The sequence below is a fragment of the Sander vitreus genome, chromosome 12, assembly GCF_031162955.1.
Source record: "Sander vitreus isolate 19-12246 chromosome 12, sanVit1, whole genome shotgun sequence".
In the NCBI taxonomy this organism is placed as follows: Eukaryota; Metazoa; Chordata; class Actinopteri; order Perciformes; family Percidae; genus Sander; species Sander vitreus.
The window spans coordinates 21,144,445-21,159,494 of record NC_135866.1 but is presented as its reverse complement, the minus strand read 5'-3'; the positions used below and the strand labels follow the sequence as shown (position 1 = coordinate 21,159,494).

The following is a 15,050-nucleotide window of genomic DNA, read 5'->3' as shown; positions in this document are numbered from 1 at the left end:
TGGCACCAAGCCCTCTGCCCCCCCCAACCCTGTTTACTTGATTATAGAGGACAGAGACCACCACTGGATAGGGTTGCACATTCTGAACGAGGGAGGTCTACCAGGCACTGGGTGGTCACTGATGTTATTTGAGGGGATTCTGGACGGTAGACAGTAAGGTGACTCTGGTACTTTCTCTTACACTATGTCAGATGCTCCATATCTTAACATGTTGTCACCAGGGTCCCAGAAGAGCTGCTGTCTTTCCTGGCTGGCTACACCTCTAAACACCTATTGGCTGCAGTCTGAAGGAGTAGGCGTGGTTCTGTATGCCTATAGCCTCCCACTTGTCAGTCTCGTCAGACAGGAGGTACCCTAGTAAGGCTTGGTCACAAGCCCCTCCCTGCTCCGTGCTCTCTTTTACACACAAGCAAACCCAGCTTCTGTTATGGCAGGGGCTGCACATTGGCATTTACCAAACAGCCGTGGCATGCCACTCTCCCTGACAGCACGTCCCTGCCTTCTCAGGAGAAAGACAGACAGGCTGAACTGAGCTGAAAGCAGACTGTAGTGGACTGTCTGACAAACACGCCCTCACATCAGCAAGACAAAGTGGAGAAAACTGCTGAGCACATGTCACAAGGTAAGCTCTGGTTTAATATTCATCTCGTATCTCTCAACCAGTGGAGGACTGTTGGATTGGATAGTTAATCAAAACCGAGATGCTAAATGTTGACCTTGAAAGTCTTTTGATTTGGGACAGGCTGATCTAAATTCAGGGTCAGAAAAGCTTTTGACTCTAAAGTGATTTAACAAATTGTGTGGAGTGGACCTCTGGGCCTGTGCTGAATACTAATCAGACTTTCTGGATAATTACTTTGCTTTTCAAAGATTTATAATATATATATATTTATATGATTTATAAATTTATATTTATTTTTTAAAGAAAATTATATTTACATTTTATTTACACTTACTGTACAGAAATGCACTTGAACCAACACAAACACACATGACCATGTGAGCACACACACACACACACACACACACACACACACACACACACACACACACACACACACACACACACACACACACACACACACACACACACACACACACACACACACACACACACACGGCAGCACACTTTCTATTGTAACCTTGCCATGTTAACATACCATAGTTTTCTTCCTTGCATGAAGCCCCTGGCAGCTGTTTCATACTATGAACTTTGGCTCCACATACCACACAATGAGGCTTAGATGCCACAATGCAACTCTGACCCTGTTGCTGTTGGACAACCACCAGGACTCCAGCGTGTCCAAAATCCCAAGACTAAAACATACAAACTGAAAAAAGATCATAGAACTTAAGGGATGTCAAGGAAGTCTTTATGAGACAGTGAGTGAAAATATGAGTTTGACAGAAAAAAGAAGAGACAGATAGAGCAGGAGGGGAAAGGGAGCTAAGTCCAAGCAGTTGGCTTTGGTTTCTAAATCAACTCCAAACAGAAGACAAGGTTTAGAGTTATGTGATGGAAAAAACCGCAGTCTGTACAGCCAAAAAGTGGAGGAGAGGAATGATTTTTCCGGGAACAGAACATGTAGTTATACATACTGTACAGACAGAATGACAGAGATAGGCAAAGTTCATGGGGATAGCTCTGAAACGTAGTTTCTCACTGTAAGGTCACAAGTTCAGGACAAAGGTAATTGTCTCAAATTTTAGAAGTAAGGCACCCACATGTTATAAAAAAAAAAAAAAAAACGTTATGAAAACGTTGTTCTGTCCAAACACAGAGTACAAGTGAAAGGCTGAGACAATGTGATAGTATCCACATTGACAGTTCTGCAAGTTCACCCCAAGTGAAGCCATGGAAACAAAAACATGAAAAAGAATGAATGTATGTAATTCCATAAGTTGTAATAAAAGACTGTATGACTCTGTGAGGCTGCACTTTCAGAAGGCACAGCTAGAGCTTTGATCTTTGAGCTAGATACTAACATCAGCATGCTAACAATGGCAATGCTAGCAAGTTTATGTTCACTGCTAATTAGCACCAAACACAAAATACAGCTGAGGCTGATGGGAATGCCATTCGTTTTGCAAGTATTTAATCATAAACCAAAGTGTTGGACATATTACAATTTTGACTTAATGGAACTAAGTGTTGAATGAAGTTATTACAATTCATCCTGAGGGGAACATGAATATGTATTAATTTCATGGCAATCCATCCAATATTTTTGGAGACATTTTACTCAAATCAGCAAATGTCAACATCATAGTGGAGATGGAAATGAAAAGTCAGCGGGTCATCAAAGTCTTTAGGATTTATCCTTTGGGGACCACGAATGCCTGTACAAAATTTCACCACCATCCATTAAACGGTTGTTGAGATATTACAGTCTGGAACAAAGTGGCAGAACAACCAACCAACACTGCCATCCCTAGAGCTATGCTGCTAGCATGGCTAAAAATGATCTTTGCTGGAAACATCAGTGACTAAACCAAATGTTACCTGCTACTGACTTAAATTTGAAATCTAAGAGGATCCCTTCATCCCTATCCGAGGTTTTCAAGTTTCTATCATGACTTCATTGGGAGGTCGCCCCTCAAAGTTCATATTTAATTTGTGGCTTTGGTAAAGAATGCTGTGGATAGAGATGTTGTGATTATGAGGTTTGTGCTTATACAGAAAGTCTGAAAGGCCTGTGTAAGAAGGGACACATTTATCCAGAGGAGAGAAGCTGTTGTGGGAACAGAAAGATGAAAAGAACCCTAAAAAAGTAAAAGGGGTGCCTAAAAAACGTGACATTTTCTAAACTGAAAAAACCACAAGAGCTTTAGGTGGATTAAAAGGAAACCTTGAAAAAAAAATTAAACTCACTCTGATGCTTGACTTTGGATTGAGTTCAGTGTGTGCAGAGGCAGCATTGGCTGGGGCCTGTTTGGGGTACTTTTCACGTTTCATTTCTTGGGTTTCCTGTGAGGTGGGCCGACTGCTCTGAGCATACACAATTAAAACCTGTGCCACGGAAATGTGGAGAGAGTTAGGCAATGACTTTTGGGATTTGCCTAACCCTAACTCTGCTATATTGTTTCCTCTGTGTTGTTTATCTGACAGCAGGCAATAAATAGTCTAAAAATGTACATTTCTGTTTCCGAATGTTATACAGCTTTCTATACAGACTACCGATACCTCTCTCATATCTGTACGGTAAATATGAAGCCACAACCAGGAGATGGCTAGCTCAGCTTAGCACAAACACTGGAAGCAGTGGGAAACAGCTAGCCTGGCTCTGTCCAAAGGTACAAAAATCAGCCCACCAAAACCTGGTATCAGATTTGTTTAATCTGTGCAAAACAAGTTTAGTTGTGATTTTACAGGGGGTTATGTCCTGGAGCCAGACCCAGGCTAGCTGTTTCCCCTTTTTTTAATCTTTGTGCTAAACTAAGCTAAGCTAAGCTAAGCTAACTGTCTCCCAACTGTAGCTTCATATTTAGCGTAGATAAGAGAGTGGCATCAAAGTCATCTAACCTCAGCACGAAAATTAACATGTGTATTTCCCCAAAATGTGCAATCAATCATTTCGTAGAAGTAATCTTTTTTTTTATTAAATCTTGAATCATCTTTTACTTCAAAGCACAAATGTAAAATAATTTCCTGAAGGTGATTCCATTCTGTTGAACTGTAGCCAGAAGCCTGCATTCTCAACTTGATGACTGAGCCAGCAGTGAGACTGATTGAGATGTCAGCAGTAACAGGTGCTCTAAGTGCTGACTGAAAGAGTCTATGCTGGATACAGCCTCTGCTTGTAATCAACATTAGGCTCTTTTGTTCACCTTAATGCCTCACTAGCTCTACACCAAATGACTTATTTTGTTGTCCTTACAGTTTGTTTGTCTACCTGGAGCACATAGAATAATCTTCTATTACTCTGTAAAATGAAAACACATGTCTGGGTTTCTTCTCTTGACATGTACTTTAGTGTTACACTCACGTGTATAGGCTAAACTTAGACTTGTCAGATCGAGTGCTAAAAGGTCCCACTCAACATTATAAAAGCCCACTGGCACAACAACATACATACTGTCAGTATCAGTTTCAATATATACACATGTATAAGGTTTCTGTAAGGGCAACAGAACTGACCATACAGTGAGAAGAAATTATATTATGATCAATCCTTTTACTAGATCAAGGGTGTCCCGTATTTGGTCAATACAGAAAATATATTACAACTGGGGCTGTATATCAGACTTTTTACTAACTTATTTTTACTTCTACTTATTTACTTTTTTGGTACCAAATAATGTGTCCCGAGCATCACGTTATGAAAACTGTCAAAATCTGGCATCAAATGTTACTCAGATTCATTCTCTTCGTCACAATCTTCTTAGATCAGTACTCAGGGATGATAGCGATAATAGTATCAGAAAATGTCAAGCAATACAGAGCCCTGTATATATGCTCATATCATTTCTTGGAACTACCAACATTTTTTTGTAATATTTGCACATCCTATATGTTAAACTCCACCCATTTGGAAAATAGAAAGGCCCACATACTGTAACAGACATGGTATGCATAGTGTGCATGCGAGGCCTGCATGTATGCATGCATGTACATTTGCAACATGTCAAGCATATTATATATCAGTGTGTTCATCTTAGCTGGTGAAAATGTGCGCAACCGTATCTGTTTATTGCAGATTTGTTGCTGTTTATCGCTCGTCATCAGAGATTCTGTGAATGACGGTCACAATTCCCAGCAGGGCCATTTGGTGGTGTTTGTCTGTGTACTGCATAGCTGACATTGTTTAGGGCTGCGGCTCAGTGGCTGCGGTGCCTCAAGAGGACAGCGAGCTACCAAGGAGGCTGGTGGTCAGGAGGGCGGAGGGAAGAGGTGAGGATGGAAAGGAAAGACACTGAGAGAAGGAGGTAGGGGAAGCAATGACTACATAGAGTATAGACTATTCTCTATGATATAGAGAGGAGAAGGGAAAATCAGCAGAATCAGAGGGCAGCAGAGCCATACTGTAAAGAGAGGAAAGGGAAGATCCAGTCAGAGACAGTTCAATAAAAGTAAACCAAGGATCTGGCAGAAGAATGTAGACCTAGTAGTAGGCACAGAGGAGACCAGGAAGATAGGAAAGTAGAGAGTCAGAACAATGGCTGTCTGTATTTATGTCTGTAGGAGTATATTTTGCTCCGCTGGCCATAGCTGCTGGGCCTAACAGCCCCAGGCTATTTTCAGCTCTCGTCCTGGATGGCAGGGCTGTAATCAAGTGAACATCAGGCCTGCCACTGTTGAATAATAGCAGCCTGATGCATGGAAGAAATGAAGCAATAAGAGTGTGAGAAAAACAGAAGTCTTTTGGAAAAGAAAAGAATGAAAGGGAGGAAGAGAGAAAAAGCACTTGAGCATAATTGAATGTTTGTGTTTTGAGCTTTGCGCTCTTGTGGGAGAATGAACAAGAGGCAGATTGTGAATGGAGTACAAAAAAGGGTTATTGCTTCTCATAGTGATCTTGCATCTGGCCATTAAATTAAGATGGAGTCTCAGACCAAAAATTCCACAGCCAAACCTCAAATGAATGTTATTGCCAAAATCCATCTGTTTATCCCTTCAGATATCATGAATACGTTCATTATTCTATTAGATAACCACACAGTAAATACTTCTGCCACTTGTAAAAATGTCCAAACGTGTTTTTCATGCTCAATTCAATCTCTTATATGATTTGATTTTGTTTGTTTTTTCAGACACCAATGGTCCAACCAGATAATGTGGCAACAAATTGTTTGAACGACTGATGACAAAAAAATGATGGAAGGACAAAACGGTAAAAAAAAAAAAAAAGTCTAAAACTTGACAGAATTCTACAACATTTGCAATGGATATTAAATCACTGTTTTAATGTTAATGTATCTTGCCTCATAAAACAACAGAGAATGGAATCAAAGGGAAGCCCCCGTACTCAGTGGAAACCCCTTATGGCTTTCGACTTGACCTGGACTTCCTAAAATACGTAGATGACATAGAGAAAGGCAACACAATCAAAAGAGTCCCCATCCAGCGCCGAAGCAAAGGCCCCAGAGCCAGCACTCTACCCAGGCACCTCAACCCTTCTGGGTGTGGCTACCGCTCCAGCCCCTGGGGATCTACTGGAGCTCTTGGCCCAAGGTCCCGACTGTCAGACGGTCATCACCATGGCTACGCTTCTTGGGCAAATGATCACAGGTTGCAACTTTCTCCCACAGGGCTCAGATCCCTGGCAGACATGGAGGCCAGAATCAAGGAGTTTGATGAGCAACCTCTCGGTGAGCACATCAGACCTCATCTCCTGCGTGCCTCCAGTATGCCACTCACAGTATTACTGAGACAAGGATCAGAGTCCACAGACGACCCCGGCAGCCTTCGGAGTTCGAGGGATCACCTTGAAGAAAGAATCACATCCTGTGAAGACATCTTCTACTTACCGGACAGCCCTCGACCCCAGGACTGCTCAGGGCTGATGAGGCGCCTGACAGAGGCCCTCGAACGTGTGGGGGAGCTGGAGATGGAGATGAGGGTGATTCCAGAGCTCAAGGCGCATATCTGCATCCTCCAGGAGGAAAGAGAAAGGCTCCGTCTGGGCCTGAATCCACATATGCCACCTCCCTCAATAAATGGAACCACAGACCCTTACACCTCGTCCCACTACGGCACAGTGGACAGCAAAAGGCCTCGGCATGAAAGTCACATCATGTTTCCTAGAAAGTACAGCGTCAGTCAAGAAGACTCTAATCCCACACATGAGTGGAGGACTAGTACAGATCTGGATGAGCTGCTGACGGTGACTTCGCTGCAGGCTAAGGTAGCTGTGCTGGAGCAGAAGCTCCATGAGACTGGCCTGGAGCTTCAGAGGGCCTTAGGGCTGCTGAGGGAGCAGCAGGAGGAGAGCAGAAGGAAAGATGAGAAGATGGAGCACCTTATCAGGAATCCTGCGGTGTGGGTCCGTGCAGAGAGGGTGGTGGTAGACCAGGATGGAGATGAGACAGCGGTGAGGTCCATTGAACCATATAATAAAGTGTCAAAAAGTCCAGATGCAAGACCTATTACCACAAATGGACAAAGAAATCAAGAGCCGCTAGTGTCTGCGAAAGCTGGAGACGCTTCAGATGAAACAGCAGTAGTGGTCCACCATATAAAGAAGATCAAGAGGCTTCTGGATCAGCAGTGGGAGTGTTTGTGTGCAGACCGCGAGTCAGGAGAGGAGGGTAAACCTCTAAAGCACCCAGACCCTAAAGTCAACTCCCTGCAGCAGGAGATGATGGGACTCGCAGACATCCTTACCTCCTACTATACCCAGCATGGACACAGTGATGGAGAAAGGATTCATCATAGAGGTACTGTAGTCCACAGATTGTACATTGATTAAAACATAGTTGGATTATAAAGATACTAACGGTGGTTGCCCTCTGTCTGAATCTATTCCACAAGCGTCATCTAAAAGCAAATTATGTAACTGAAAATTACTCACCACCACAAAGTTGGACTTCACAAAAGCTTTGCCCTCTTACAGACTTTTTTGAGAGGCAGTGCGCTTACATTATATGAAGGGAGATGGAATCCTAATGTTGTGATTTGGACTTATGCTGTATATGGGAAAGAAGAAGTCAATCTATCTGCTACAAGGCAGAACTACCACTTTAGTTTAGGCACTGACTTCACAACTATCCCTTGAAGGTGAACTTTGCTCAGCATGCAAAGCTGAAATAGCAGCTGTGAACCTCGGAGATGAGTCCGAAATCAATACATTGCTCTCTAAAAACAAGTTCTTCAAATTTTCAGTGGGCATGGACAGAAACTTAACTTAAATTGCAAAAATGGCAAACATTATGGATATGAAAATATGTTACGTTAATACGAAATATTTTTTATCCAAATTTCAGTGTTGTGAGATGAGCCGTTGGAGCTCTGTGTAGTGGAAAGCCTGTGTGTAACAGAGCTGGAATTGTTGTCGATGCTAACAGTTGTAGCAACACAGGAAATAGGAGCAAGTTTATGTGTGGACTTTGGCTGTTGTTGAAAAACCACAAGCTCATTTTAATTTCAATAAAGAAACTTTATATGTCTTCAAAGTGTTGCTAAATGTGGAAAACGTCAAATCCACACATTTGTATCACTGCACAGAAGTCTTTTTCTTTTGCTCCAATTTGAAAGTCAATACTGAAAATGTAATTCTGTTACCATTTAGGCTACATCATGATGTACCACTGTCAAATTCAGGTCCACAATTTACCTGTTCATTTACTCTCTTCTTTATCAATATGTGTGTTTTGTGAAGAAATGGTTGTGTCCAAAAGTACCATAATAACCCATAAACCATGACACATTTTTATTTCATAAGGAGCATGTAATGTTGCTGTTCAGCTGTGTTGTAATATTTCATCATTATCCTCTGTGTTTGTCTTCCATGCAGCTTCTAAATCATCCCCCCCAATCATGAGGACTGACAGAAGTGCCTGGATGTCAAAAAGCCTACATTCTGTTTGTGTTAATGAAGGGTTAGTAAAAAACTCTTTCTGACTTCAGCAACCTTTAGGGTTATGATTATTGCTTAAAACCATCGTTTGGGTTGACAGACATACTAACTTGGGGTTATTTAAGCTACTAGCTGTGTGGTGCTGACTAAGACAAACATCATAATTTAGGATTGAAAGATGAATGCCACTCTCTCGAAAATTGTCAGTTAAAGGAGAAACGTGAACGTGTGCCATTTCCCAAAGCCTCCAAAGAGAGTTTATTTATTATTTTTAAGTTATTATAGTCAGAAAATATGGGAAATGTGACCGTAACGGTTTCCAGGATGGTTTCTTGGGGCTCAGGGTGGGGGGAGGGAATGGTTGATTGGGTTTAATGTGGATTCTTGATGCTATAAATGCTGGCAATACATTAAAAGTAGTAATTTTTTTGAGACATTTGAACAATATGTGGATTTTTGACAATTCTAATTTTCTGCTCTGCTTTCATTAATTAATTTTTTTTAAAGATGCAAAAGTGGATATTTGGTTGGGCAGGACTGTGCGGATCAGAGCGGACAAAAGGAGAGCAGCATCAGCCCTACAGAGATGGCTGCTGTCCAGGTGGATGCAGACCCAGAGAAGAGACGGTTGTCGGGAGTGAGTCAAATGAGCCCAGACGGACAGATGATATTGGGAGGCGCAGGATCAGGGCAGACAGATGGAGGCGTAGCGTGTGTGGAAGCTGAGAAAACAGCCATGACGAGACCACAGCCCCCAGGAGAACAGATGGAGGGTAACTCTGGCTCAGAAACCACCACCGAGGGCAGGTGAGAGGACCAGAACAAACCTTATCAGTGTTTGTTTGGAAAATGTACAGTGTTGGTGATGTTTATTCTCTAGGGAATAGCTCCTGTGTTTAATCTCAAGGGGCAATGTTCCTAATGCTATGAGACAAAATGTCTTTCTATTCTCTTCCCTTATGCATACATATACACACATGCTCTTTCTTCTAGAGAGACAGTGAATGCAGATTTTTTGGCTGCTTGTCAGTTCCTCAAAGATCACATGGACAACATGGATAACCCCAATGATGACATGGTGAGCAGTCTTGATTCTTTCACAGAAACCTTCCTCAATCTAACCTAAATAAACAAATTAATTTAATTTACAGTAATGGAGTTCGTATATCTTAAGGTTAATGAGAAAAATCTCTCAACTAACTAAACTTTATTTGATCTTAAAGCTGCTCTGAATATATATCAACAATGTGTACATTGTCTATGTGTAATATGAAAGTTGTTTCTATAGTGACAAACCCACAGATAATTATTACTCAACTCTGCTGCTCCCCTCAGCTCTACGGAGAATGTTAGCATCTTTGAGCTCATTGTTTTGGTTTTATGGCCCACTACTTTACTGTTTTAATTCACTCTTACAGATCTCATAAACCTTTCAGTAAAAAAGTTCTAATAAACCAGTCATACCTAACCTGCCCAACACCAAGCAGCAGACAGACAAAGTTAGCAACTTGCTGGTGAACACAGTGGAGCATTTAGCAGCTAAAGAGCCAGATATTTGTTGGTGGAGCCCAAAACAGAGCTTTAAGGAGAGTGAATATTGGACTTATGTTCGACCGTTGGACAAAAACACTCCTCCAAATTCATTCTAATGTTGCTCTGTGTCTGCTGGATGTCTCACTATTGACAATATGACATATAGTATACACTGTGTTGTCCAAATCCTTTATATGTTCCCCACTTTTTTCCAGAGGAAGGCCCTGGTCATGTTGTTCCAGCACTGGTTCAGTGCGGCAGCAGAGGAGGCTTCAGTGGCCAGCAGGGTGGCTGTGTACCTGAGAGAAGTAAAGAAGGCCACACCTTCACTGCTGGCCTTCTTGATCAACCTAGCTGATGACAACGGCAACACAGTGCTACATTACAGCCTGTCCCACTGCAACTACAGCATCGTCAGCCTGATACTGGACACAGGTAATAGTAGTGTGTTGCACGAGCTTGTATACAGGAATAGTTGGCTTGCCAATACCGAAAAAAATTACTCTTTCCTTTGTTTACCAGGTGTGAGTGATGTGAACCTTCAGAACAAAACCGGCTACACAGCAGTGATGCTGGCCTCACTGACGGCGCCTGATAGTCCAGGTGGCATGGAGGTGGTCCGCAAGCTAATGGAGCTGAGCAATATTAACATTCGCTCCAGCCAGGTAGTACAAAGTAGTACAGATATAGTAGTTTTTTAACAAATCCCTAAATTTAAATTTTCTGTCTCTGTCCTGCTGTTTGTCCCTCTCCACAGACGGGCCAAACAGCTCTGCACTTGGCGGTGAGACATGGACGGGTTGTGATGGTTCGCCTGCTGCTAAGCTGTGGAGCGGACCCTAACCTCCAGGACAGCCAGGGAACCACAGCCCTGATGTTCGCATCTGAGAGGGGCCACACACACATAGCAAGGCTGCTGCTGGAGAGGGGCCAGTGTGACCTCACCCTGACTGACAAGGTGATACTGCAGAAAACCCATATTTTACTTCCAATATAATCCTCTAACCCTTTGACCGGAGAAACCAGAATAAGTTTTGTCTTCATTTTAACTGCCACTAGTGTGAGATGCAGGTTGTCTTGTCAGTAGTATTACTTGTACATGGTCATTATACCGAAAAAGTCACAGTTAACTGGACGGAATTCTCAAAAAAAAAAAAAGTTCTGCAGGCAGTAGTATTAATTAATTAATATTAAATAATATTTCAGAAATATAGAGTCCATAGGAGTCCAACTCCATTTCTCTTGTGAAATCCTGTTGTTTGTTGACCAAACGGCATATCTACTTTTCTATTCACATAACTGAACACAAAAAGGAGCTTAGATGTATGAAAGCTTGAATGTTTTGACTCACACTGTGTGGACGTGGGTGGACTGACAGTTTGGATGCAGAAGAATAGAGCTTTCCCAGGATTAATCAAGGCTACAGTAAGTCAAATCTCCCTGGGCTGAGATGAGCTAATCCGCTAACAGTACCTTATCTGCCATTCTGGAGCGAGTGGAGGCAGGGAGGAGAGCAGAGGAGAGGATGCAAATGTATCTTCTACTTTTTACACAGCCTGCATTTAAAGTAGAGTTTACCAGAGAGAGAGAGAGAGAGAGAGAAAAAAACCATCAACCACAGGCGTCCTATCTCGACTCTAAACCATGTTTCACCTTGACACAACCCAAAATTAATTACACTAATTAAAGTCTGATGAAATTAAATCTCAACCCATTTATTTTAAGGACATAAAATGCAACCTTGCACATATTTTAGTTATTTAATTTGTCTTCTGGGAGCCATAATTCTGCACCTTGATGCAACTATTCACATGAAAACAAAAACAGCCATGCTAGCAGATCTGTTAAGCTTTACTTAGACACAGTGGTGCTTTGTGCTAAATGCTAACGTCGTCATGAAAATGACAATGCTAACATGCAGGTTTGTTTACCATATGCTATATATCCACGACGTTCCACCTTGGGGATTGCTCCGGTGCCGCTGGAAATTCTGCCGGATTTCACTCTTTTCTGCCGGATGTCCTTTACCTTCCGCTTTCTTTGTGTTGTAATTTTAAACTCTGGTCGATTTATGAGGATTATGGTTAACTGCTCCTCAGATCTCTGCAGGGTAAATCCAGACAGCTAGCTAGACTATCTGGCCAATCTCAGTTTTCTGTTGCACGACTAAAACAACCTTTGAACGTACACGTTTCACAATAACAAGTTCCTTCCCAAGGCTATTTTGCAGCGGCACCTTGGCTCCGTCCGGCGCTTAGCTCCGCCCAAGACAATTGTCATCGGTTTTAAAAAATGCCAATATACCAGAGCACGTTTTTCCTCCCATCCCGGAATGCTGTGTGGACTAGCCAGACCCTAGGAAGGTCAGGCAATGTGAGACTCACCATATGCAGGCCTTTGTCCACTCAGTCTAACTTAATATTTAATTTGATTTGTTTCTTTCCTCTTTTTGTCCCCCAGCGTGGTCAGACTGCACTCTCCATCGCTATGCAAGGTTCCCACATTGATACAGGCGCCCTCCTGCAGGCCCATGCAAAAGCTCGAGCTTCGTAGTACTGGGAAGCTGAAAAAGAATCCGCAGACATATGATCCTCTCTCATTTGCTCTTTTCTGTCTGATGCACCTGATAAACCCAGTTTAATGCCGACGCTGGGTGCTTAGGTCATATTGTTTCTGAATTCGGGACATCTGCACGAGCATTAGCTTGAGTTTTGGATGCTATGACATCATTATAAAAATACTTGACATCTTCAATGAGTGAGGTAAAGCTTAGATGTGTCATGATTGCTGATGCAGTACACAATAAATAAGCTGTTTTCTATTTTCTTTACTGTTGATGTAAAGACATCATACTGTATGTTTGATCTTTGCACACCCAAGTAGAAGCTTAGCCTTGCAAACTATGCAATTAAAAAAATATTTATTATGATAAGTTTATGTATTGGTCACATAAATATGTTGACAATTATCAAAAGTTCTGTGTTGTTTAATGTTTTCAGAAAAGTACAGATTGCTATTTGCATCTAGTGAAGCACTTTTAAAATTAAATGTGTGTAAAATATAAAGAGAAAAGCTAAATACATGTTGCATGCCAAGCACATGAAAGAAAGACAATTTGTTGGTGCTAATAAACCTGTTGATTTCTCTTACTACTAGATGCTATACTGATGTATAAACTGCCTGTTTGTAGTAAAATGACAGAAAACTGAAGATATTGTGTCGTTTCAAAGAGCCAAACATGCCCTTAAGTATGGTGGCTGAGCTCACAGCCTGCATTATGAACTCATTCATCAGCTTTGTTGCTGTAGTGACCTGACCAGCAGGTGGCACAGCGTCTCCATTTCAGTAGCGCTACAGCCAGCCAAATCAAACACAATAAGACACATACAGAAAGCAACAATATACAGAAAGCAACAATATACATAAACCTGGAATTCTAAAATGATCATATCCAAGGGCTTAGATCTAATCCCTTTCAAGTGTGACAGACAATTATAATCATGACACCCACAGAATTGTACTAATTCCACTGTGAGAGAGGACACAATGAGATTCACCTGCAATCCGACTGTATGGCAGCTGGTATGGCCCAGTCAGACGTGAAAGCAGATGTGTTTGAGTGGCCTTTGTTCTTCTAACCCCCTGGGAAACAGTAAGGGACTGAGGTTTAGTTTTGCTGCTAAGGACTTGAGATTATATTGGTGAGATAAAACAAAAAAGATTGAGTGTGGAGCACCCATTTGCTGGATTTCTGTCTGACAGAGCAAAGCCAGCTCATATCCCCTGGGGATTTTTTTCAGCCTGGCTGACTGACTGTCCTGGTGCTGTAATGACCCTGAACAAATATATATCCTCAGAAAGAGAAAGAGATGGAGATGGAATCAGCTGCTTTTCTATCATACAGTATATGAAATGTGGTACAATCAGACAAACACTACAATAAAATGAGTAAAGTAGTATGGAAATCAGTATTGCTCTGAATAGATGATCCATGTTTATAGATGAACCATAGAATTAAATCATTTTCACAATATGTATTCACGTATACATGTAGGTAAGGCTATGTGCCTATTCCACAGATGTATATGTGTAAAAATGCCATCCCCCACCCAAACAGGCCTTCACGCCACAGCGAATAAATATGTTTATCTTTGCCTTTCTGCAGCAATGAACATCTATGAAACCTTTTTGCCTGCTGTAGGAACCACTGGACTAATAACAAAAACATATTACACAATATCCTAATTGGGAGTGGTACAAGGAAGAGTTTGAAGGAATTGCCCTACTTCAGTTTAATAATGATAATGGGCTGGATTTATCTACGACTGTTTTCCTGTCTGCTGATGAATCACTTTGTAAGTGGATGACTGTAAAAAACAGCTCAGTCAGAATGGACTCTAAACGTGCAGTGAGAGCAGCTTCTTATCTGCTTTAACATGAAAAGCAGAACTTTAACTGGCCTTACTTGGCCAGTTGACTAGTCGCCTAGCAGCTAATGGTAGCAAACTTAAAGGGGAACTATGCCAATTTTTCAAAATTCATACATGTTATTTCCTATGGTCAAAGATGGTCCAAAATATCAGTAAACATGAACAACTCTCTCCCAAATCCAAAAACTAGTGATAAAACTCAAATTTGTGATGTCATCAAGTATAAGTCTGGAACTGCTCCATAGACAATGAATTGGGAAAGATGTTATAGATGACACTTAGAGCACTCAGGGGAATGTTGAGTATATGGGTACAACACTATAATAGAATAATGTTCATTTGGGTATTAAAAAAAAAGTCTCTCCCATTCATCTATAGAGAAACTCCAGACTTTATTACTTGATGACATCACAACTTTGAGCCTTACTTCTCTGCTTTCTGGCTTTGAGAGAGAGTAGCTCATGTTCACAAATGTTCTAGGCCATGGAAATAACATATTGGAATTCTAAATTTAGGTGGAGTTTCCTTTTAAGACAGAATTTGCTTTAAAAAAGAAAGAAAAAAAGACTCA

At 41.5% G+C, this 15,050-nt stretch overlaps 1 protein-coding gene across 1 annotated transcript; it reads left to right on the top strand.

Annotated features, from left to right (window-relative positions):
• Positions 1 to 462: 462 nt before the first annotated feature.
• LOC144526435 (KN motif and ankyrin repeat domain-containing protein 4-like) lies at positions 463 to 13,189 on the top strand. Its single transcript, XM_078263913.1, has 10 exons — positions 463 to 622; positions 5,752 to 5,831; positions 5,938 to 7,377; positions 8,454 to 8,538; positions 9,024 to 9,323; positions 9,510 to 9,594; positions 10,265 to 10,484; positions 10,572 to 10,714; positions 10,807 to 11,007; positions 12,510 to 13,189. Exons 2-10 carry the CDS (start codon positions 5,813 to 5,815, stop codon positions 12,600 to 12,602), a joined length of 2,586 nt encoding a protein of 861 aa, XP_078120039.1. The 5' UTR covers positions 463 to 622; positions 5,752 to 5,812; the 3' UTR covers positions 12,603 to 13,189.
• The last annotated feature ends 1,861 nt before the right edge of the window (positions 13,190 to 15,050 follow it).

Excerpts from the sequence above, each read along its gene's own strand:
- LOC144526435 (XM_078263913.1), top strand. Across the intron at positions 7,378-8,453 it reads AGAAAGGATTCATCATAGAG|CTTCTAAATCATCCCCCCCA; the intron begins GTACTGTAGTCC and ends TCTTCCATGCAG. Across the intron at positions 9,324-9,509 it reads GAAACCACCACCGAGGGCAG|AGAGACAGTGAATGCAGATT; the intron begins GTGAGAGGACCA and ends TCTTTCTTCTAG.